Below are 9,067 nucleotides of genomic sequence, written 5' to 3'. Positions count from 1 at the left end.
AATATAATATATTTTTATACGTAATATTTACTATTTATTAGAATAAAGGGTAATAATTTTTTATAATTGTATTTGTGTTGTAAAAAAAATGTTGGCCCCCCCCCCCCCCCCAGACCTTTGCTCTGGATCCGTACCTGGTTAGTAGTGTATTAAATATTTATACTTATACTTTTTAATTTAAATGATTTTACTATGTGTTGAATTAATAGTTTATGATCGAATTATTTGTAATTCTTAATGGATTTAAAATTGAAAAATGTTAATGTAAATTTTACTTATTTAATTGTATTAACAATAAGTTGTACCTACTATGATTTATTAGAATTACTGTCTTCAGAATTATAAACTATTTTTTGCTTCAGTTGTTTCAATTAAAGAACTTTGAATAATAATTATGAAAAATATCACGTTTGCTATGGATCAATATGTAATAATATGTATAATATTGTAATCACTAATTTTGCATAAACTATCAAATACTGCCGATGATTACGGAGTGCAGAGTGCATTAATCATTACAACTCGTTGCACTTAGGTAGTACCTCATAGTACTATAATAGAGTTTTATCATTTTATGGTGATTGATTAAAAATGCTTAATTAATGATTTGAGTGTCAATAAAGACCCAAATGCCTATGTTTCGTGATTACAAGTGCGGGATGTAAAATTATTCGAAATTGACTTAGTATCATTGAAGTTCGAAACCAATTGATTTATAAACCTTATTAATGTCGTACTATAGTATCATAATATCATACCGTATAGTATCGATGTAGTAGGTATACAACTCACATAGGTACAGGACATTTTTTTCTAATCTTATATTTTCACTGCTACAGTTTTACCTATGAAAGATATGACTTTTATATGTAACTGGCCATACTAACTGGCAATTACACAACACTACATTACTAACTTATAGTAATATATATTTTACTATTTTTCCCGACTCACAATCATCTTTCGTAAATTTTACATTTCAATACATTCGGGATAAATCTGTAATGAATCATATTATAAGACTTGACACCTAGTTGACTGTTTAGAATTATTTTATCAATACCCAATTTGATATCATATTATCATAATTTTCTATAAATTGGTTTTGTATAGGTATTTAAATTACTAGTAAGTATTCAGTATTATTATACTTATACCTATACAATATGATATTTTCTAACTTAAAAAAAAAAACAAGTTATAACATAAAATAGTTTACAAACGGTTGTGATCATAGATTGTGTATTTAATGATAGATGATTTATGAGTATGGTACACTGAAATATATGAAAATCATTAATAATTGATTGTTTTAACATAAATTACGAAAAATATTAAATCTAAAAAATAAACGTTAAAAAATACATGTAGTTTATCAAGGCAGTTCTTTGGGTAGAATTTCATCGTAAAGTATAGTTTTCAATATAGTATTGGCAATTTGTAGTGCAAATTCGACAGCAATCTCTTCTGCAATTGGAGTAATGATATTCAAAACAACTCGACGGTTTTGGTGGTAAAACGTTGATGCAGTTTCCGCTAAAAACATTTAAATAAGTATAAATAATATATGTATAAATATATATATATGATTTAATTGATGTGCAATCATTGGTTCAAGAATTAAAATTGATTTTGAATTTATATAAAAAAAAACAATCAATCATAAACATTAGTAGGTATATAATAGAGCATACTTAAGACATCGTTATTTTTGTTGATATTTTGTGGTATTATTTTTCCATTAGCATCTCCAACTTTGAGTTTGATTCGAATATCCTTTACTTGGAAGTATTCACGATTTTTTTTGTCTTTTAATACTTCAACACTCGCTTTGACATCAGCTTTTGTGTTAGCTGTGAATAAAACGTTAATTAATTTCTTGATAAAATATGATAATAATAATATGTTTTCTAAATAAGTTTTGGTTCAAACAAACGAATATTATTAATTTGGTTTCATTAAATAATTACTAGGCGAACCTATAATAATACACCATCCGACATATTTGTTATAATAATTGTATTATTCATTAGGTAGGTACCTTGCTATTATTATATGTTAGACTTCTAGTTTCTTTTAATTATACGAAATTAGTAATTACGAACATATTGTAATATTGCATTAACACATTATAAATTGATAACACGACTTCGTGTATTTTGCGACTTACTTATGTTCCCTCTAAATATTCCTTGACCTTGGAGTGGAACAACCATTAGACGACCATCAATGTCGTACGTACAGTTAACGAATAGATTCGGTAGAAGAACAGTTCCTTCGCCACTTAACTTTTCAAAATTTATCCTGAAACAATATGATGTGACAAATGGATCAAATATTTGTATAAAAATTATGCTCGGCCTCGTGTTGTAATCGGTGTCAAGTTCTTTGGAAATAATAAGCGTTTACCTCCGCCAAGATGTAATTAAAGCTATTGCGTAACGATGATAGTAGTGTTATGTGTTGTTATTTGGTCCAGTTTTTACATTTTACACTAGCACAATTTCGTGTTGTGCAATAATATTAATAAAGAAAAAAATTATCAAGATGGAAAATATTTTTTTATAAAACCCATATATTATGAATGGATTAAAAAAAAATTAATTTGGATGTTGTTATTGTTATGGTCAACTACTGCGTCAATATTTTAAAATACCGACACGCTGTGAATACTGAATAATAATTGAGTTACCACTTTCACCTAATCACGTGTTTTTACGTTTTCCAGCGATTATTTGTAACACACGTGTAGGTATGTGCATGTTTATACATATTTACTGTATGTAATAGGTATATTATATTAATATATAATATTAAAACCATAATGTTCTGTTCAATTAAGAGTGTACTTTGGATTATGAAATTCAATGAAGCTTAAATTTGAATTACATATTAAAAATTAAAATTCGTTAATTTCTTATAACACTTATTTAATAAATTACCTATGTGTCATAATAGTGTATGTGTATCACAGTATCACCATAGATTAAATATACTAGTATAGTATATTTAATCTATGGTATCACACACATTAAATCTTTTGATTGTACCTACATTTTATACTGAAATTAATTTCAACTAATTGTATTCAAAAGGTTTAAGTTTTCAAGAAAATTGCACATTTAATAGTTTAATTGATTTTTAAATTGAAAAATAACTGTGCTATTCATAACACAATATATTATTTTATATTTTAAGACCGTGGAAATTAAATAATTTAACTGTATACCTACAGATCGACATATTATAAAATAAATAATAATAATATTGTGTTTGGACAGATTAAATACTAAAGTTGTATTACAATTTTTTTTTCATATTTGACAATTTTAAAATCGATGACATATATTATTGTATTGATCTTGTATTGTAAATATTATGTCATACATTGAATTTGACATTTATGTGAAATGTACATATTTATGCGTACCTATTAAATAAATATTAAGAAATAATATAAATATTCATCATATTATCACTTTTAAATCAATTTTTACTAACAATACTAAAAATCAAATTAATTTGCAGTAAACACAATATGATTATAAGACTCTTGTTGTATAGGAAAACATATTTAACGTGAAATCAGAATCCATAGTTTAATGCACAGGTATATAATTACAATTTTTTAATGCTGTCATAAAATTGTACTAATGTTTATTAAAAGCAAGTGCTGCGATTATTTTATATTATGATGCGGTATATAGGTACCTAGTACCTAATATAAATAATGAATGCTTGTATGTTAGCAGTTTGGACGTTTTCACGGAAAATAAAAATAGTTAAAAATAAATATATGCCTATCTGAAGGCTCTGTTCAATACAATTATAATTTAAATACTTACTTGAGATTGTTGATCACAAATTTAGATCCACCCCATGCTTGTACATCTTTAATAGTAGCTTTAACTTTAAGAGCATCCTCATTTCTATTTATTACCAACATGGGTATGACCATTGGTTCCAAAGCCGGGATTTGCATTTTGGGTATCCCTATATTGTAAAGACGAATTTTATTTAGAACTATCTAATTTATAGGTATTATCATTGATTATACATAGTATTATTATTATTTATTATACAATATGTATAATCAACAGTATTGTCTAAATTTTAAATTAATTAATAAATTAAAATATTATCTTATCAACACATATAAATACCATTAGGTAACTCGGGTCTCAGGGATTCGATAGTTTGCAGCAAACATTTTTCTATCTGAGGATCACTTCTTTTACACACGTGCACGAAGTTGGCTGAAAAATGTAGGTACTATTAGAATATATTTAAAACATATATTTAATTATAATACCCATATAAGTATATAAAATAAGTAATATATTAATAACTAATAAGTTTATAAAAAGTAAATTTGACATCATAACGTTGATTATCCTGTATTGTCATTAAATGTTTATTTATAAAAAATAAATTATATTTACTCACGTAACCTTTTTGCTGTTGTGTGTTGAGTTTGTTGGGTGATTAGCACTATGCTGGCTATTAACAGGAACATTTGTCCTCCCATTATTAACTGAAATTATTAATTAAAAATATTATTTTTATTGCTTATGAAGTGAGCAATATAGGTAGGTAGGTTCTAAATTACAATATTCTTAATTGGTTTTTCAAAAAGACATTCTTTTTTTGAACTTTCTAGAATTAGATATTATCCATTCAAGTTTTAACCTAGGTACCTATTTTAAAATCAAAAAAAGAATAATGATGAAAATATATATTTCTATTAAACCTTGGTTGTATTTCCAAAATCGTATAGGAAATTGAATTTTGAATAAAACGTATGCAATGATTCGATACAAACTATACATTTTAGATTCTGAGCGGAGCGAGGAAACTATTGTTTTTACAATGGTGTTTATTTTTTTTATTTTTTTTATTTTTTATTCTTTTTATATCCTGTATACAAAATTTCTTCCAGAAGGAGTGTTTTGATTTCAACATATAGTACCTTATCTTTAGCAAATTGGATCAAGATGGTACTTTAAAGAGGTCATTTTTCGATTTTCTTAATAGTTATTTAATGCCACGGGAAAAATCACCGGAAAATTACGAAAAAAACGTTAGAAATGGGATTTTAATTTCTAACGCTTTGTTTATCACCATAGAAACGAATAAAAAATTATAATATTTTAATATTAATTCAACTTACATGATAAAATAAATAATAACAAAATATAAAATATCCAGACTAACAAACCGTCTACGCTCAGAATCGTTTTTCTTATACAATGATATTATATCATTGAATTCAGGTTTAATACAACCATTATACAATGACCCACTTGTAATCTACTTTACAGCAGAGTGACATCCACTTACCTGCTTTTTTAATTTTGATCTCATCAAAAAATATTATATTAATTGTCTGATTTAATATAATCATATTTTTTTCTACGACTTCGCAATATTGATGAATGAATAATTACTATAATTAATTTATATTATCCTTTTATATTCCCTATATCCAGTTAAATCTTATTATAATAGTACTACCTATGTATAATGTTAATATATATGATATGTATATAATATATTATATCATATTATTTAATATTAGATTTTATTGTTATCTTTAAAGTTTGACTTTAATGTCTATATATTATATAGATACATGTGAAATATACATAATTCATTTCATTTTGATTTTGATTTTCGACTAATGTAAAAATAATAACTCGGATATATAGGACTGCAGATTATAAATTGTTATTTTTAAAAGATACTCTTCAATTTTGAAGTCTGCAGATGGCTAGAGGAAATAAAATACGATGTAATGGGGTACGGGTGTTAAAAAATAAATCAAATGTGGTCGACAAAAGCCAAAGGAGTAAGGACATGTAGATGCAGGATATATAAAATCGTGAAAATTATCGTTATATGTCGTATATTTATTATTTATTTATTACTATAATACATTAATACCTATATATTATATTATGACGGACGTCGGTGACATCGTTTTCATTTGTCTAACAATTGATACATAGGTAACTGATATTGTAAAAATATAGGCGTAGGTTCAACACTAAATTTATATAGGTATAATAGCGTCATACTTACGTTTTCTAAAACGTCTTACGATGAAATCGATAACACCGATGGTCATGTGTGCCGCTCCTTTGCGTGTCCGGTGCTGCCCTGCGATATCACCTCGCAACGTGGATAATATAAATAGGTATTATCCTTTCGTCGTTGCAGCGCGGTCGTTTAATATAATATCAATGACCGGCCGGTCTCACTTGCCAGCGTTATATAAATTACCGAGGACCTCGGAGGCGGCGGCTTGTTGAGCAACACCATAATAATAATAATAATAGGTAATAATATAATGCATTATAATACCTATATACCATAATAATATAATATGCGACTTCTTGCCCTCTCCTCGCGTTAGTTTGTTTTACATGTAGGTAAACGCACCTATCTTATAATATATTGTTCGTTTCTTTCTCCTTGAATCCACTTAGATCGGCCGTGGTCACTTGCATTTCCTTCGCACACGTTGACGACCGACAGCACTCCGTGGCGCAGAGACTCGTTGCGAAATTGTCGTCGTCCGCAATAGCCAATACGCATATATATATATATATATATATATATATAATTCACAGTAATAAATAATAATGTATACGTCCGACGGGGGTGAGCAAATTCATTTTTTACGACTCAAGTCTGTGTACAGTTACTACTACGTATTCCATGCTCTCGTGGGTAGTGGTGACGGGGTGGGAAATATTTTTTCGCGTTATGTCATTCGGAAATGGAGGATATTATGACCTAGGTGACGTTGCAGTTGCCACAGACTCTTTGGGTCCGCGCAGAAAGGTCAAACATGCGTGCTGTACTATATAATAGTGTAACTGTGTAAGCTATGCAACTATAAAGATAATAGTCCATTACCCATGTGGTAACTGGCTAAAAGATATAAAAGGGGCTTAAATGATTTAAAAATTGTAGAAATACCATAATGTATTAATTTGTAAAAATTGTACGAGTATGTTAAGTACTAGATTAAATATCACATCCATTTTATATTTTTGTAAAGTCATTTTTAAGGACATTACCCTTATTATAGTATGTACATTATACATGTTAATAACTTGAAAACTACCTACTTGATAATTCCAAAAATTTGAATTTGATTAAATGTGTTATTGGAGGAAAAAAGGTAGTGTTGAGCATGTTTATTGTTGAATCACCCAGTATACAGTTTTATTACCAATATCAGATATTTATGTGTATGCATATAGGTAATGTAATAACATATATAAGTAGTCGTAATATTATTATGATGTCGTTTGCCGTCCGTCGAGAGACTCTCGCGCGCATCGACAATTACGGACGAGATCTCACGCTCGTTTATTACGACCGATTGTATAACTATACAGCTGCAGGCACGACCTATTAAATCGTTTAAACGTGTATTAATACGAGTATACGACTCCTGCGGACAAACACGGGACGTTTGCAGGATCTAACTTGTGGGTACCTATATTGTGTATATTATGGTGCATGCGGCACAGTTGTCAGGTGTCGGGCGTATTATAATAAGGGTTACACGTCCTTGTAGAACGAAATTTTGAGAAATTTTAATCATCAGCGGGTTCAATGGGTTGTTGATTCCGTTCTCGAAAGGCAAAACCGAATTTCGAATAAAAACACGAGCGTATACGTCTGTCGTGAATCGAGATATACTCTGTCACACTCGTGGTATTGCGTCTGTTGTAATTACTGTAAATATGTATGTTACTTGCTGAAATGACGACTGATGACAAATTTACGATTAAAATACGTTTTTATAATGTAGGTATATAAACAATATGAGTTACAATATTAGGAGACTGGATCGTAGCTACACACACGACACACACCAACACAAACGTATACATTTATATCTATAAATATTTTCGAAAGATCATATTTATCATTTATCATTTATCATACATATTATACTATTAAAATGCTCTTGACTCGTAAGTACATACCTACTTACACATAATATAGTTATACACAATTTTTTATATAATATATAGACGTGCGCAGACCTGAATTTCGGGGGGTGCCTACAATATTATTAGGCCCTCTCTTAACAAGACATGTACATTGTACATATTAATCGGTGGTACCTATATAATTACTAGTAGCAACTACTAATTACCATAATTATATATTTCCTTGGATCGATATCTATTTCTAAAATAATTTCATTGTTTATTATTAATTGTACTTGTTAAGACAATAACACCTAGCTGTTATAATCATAATAAGTAGTTATTCCGCGTAAATTTAAAATATTGTACGTTTTATTATTTTTTAGAGTGGAACGATGAATGTATTGATTTTACAATGATGTGTGTTATTTTTTTTTTATTTTTTTTTTTTGTGTCCGTGTACACGATAAGTAGTCGAAATAATGCTTCGATTTTCAACTTCAGTATCTTGTTCGATTGGAAAGTGAATATCGTTGGTGCATTGGGGAGGTTAAAATTTAAAATTCACAGTAATTTTCAAAAGCGCCAAGAAAAACCAAAGAAAAATTAAGGAAAAACGGGAATTTTTACGCAAAATCGATTTTTCACAAAATTTAATTTGGTTTTTGGTGTAACTTTATGTAATGACCGTAGATACATGAAATTTTGACTGAATGTTTATATTAGCATTTTCTATACGCCATAACATTTTCAAAATATTTTGACTTATTTTGAGCTCTTTACGGACATTGTCAGTTTTCATTTGTTTTTAGTTTTTTTTCTAAAAATATCAATAAAATTTTATTTGTTGATTAAAAAAGCTTGAAAATTTAATAAAAGGCTCCTAGTATATTGTTTCAAAAGCAGATGAAAAATATTAAAAATCCTTAGTCACAGTTTTTTCTTATAAGCATTTAAAGTTCAAAAATTAACAAAATATGGAAAAATCACGAAAATTTGCAAATTATTTTGAGTTAAGAATTCGTAAGAATTTTTCTTTTTAAATCTAAAATTTTAAAATGTAATACAAGATTATCTACCTTTATCAAACAAAAAATATCTATAAGAAAGTCAAA

At 27.9% G+C, this 9,067-nt stretch overlaps 1 protein-coding gene across 1 annotated transcript; it reads right to left on the bottom strand.

Moving 5' to 3' along the window:
* Positions 1-1,227: 1,227 nt before the first annotated feature.
* On the bottom strand, positions 1,228-6,276 carry LOC100159064 (CG14661-like). Its single transcript, NM_001161915.2, is given in 7 exon segments — positions 1,228-1,536; positions 1,695-1,853; positions 2,171-2,304; positions 3,846-3,993; positions 4,164-4,256; positions 4,447-4,534; positions 6,082-6,276. Coding segments are annotated over 6 exon segments (777 nt in total). The 5' UTR covers positions 4,529-4,534; positions 6,082-6,276; the 3' UTR covers positions 1,228-1,375.
* Positions 6,277-9,067: the final 2,791 nt, after the last annotated feature.

This window comes from Acyrthosiphon pisum, chromosome A2, assembly GCF_005508785.2.
Source record: "Acyrthosiphon pisum isolate AL4f chromosome A2, pea_aphid_22Mar2018_4r6ur, whole genome shotgun sequence".
In the NCBI taxonomy this organism is placed as follows: Eukaryota; Metazoa; Arthropoda; class Insecta; order Hemiptera; family Aphididae; genus Acyrthosiphon; species Acyrthosiphon pisum.
The sequence above is the reverse complement of the archived record's forward strand: the minus strand, read 5'-3'. Positions and strand labels throughout refer to the sequence as shown.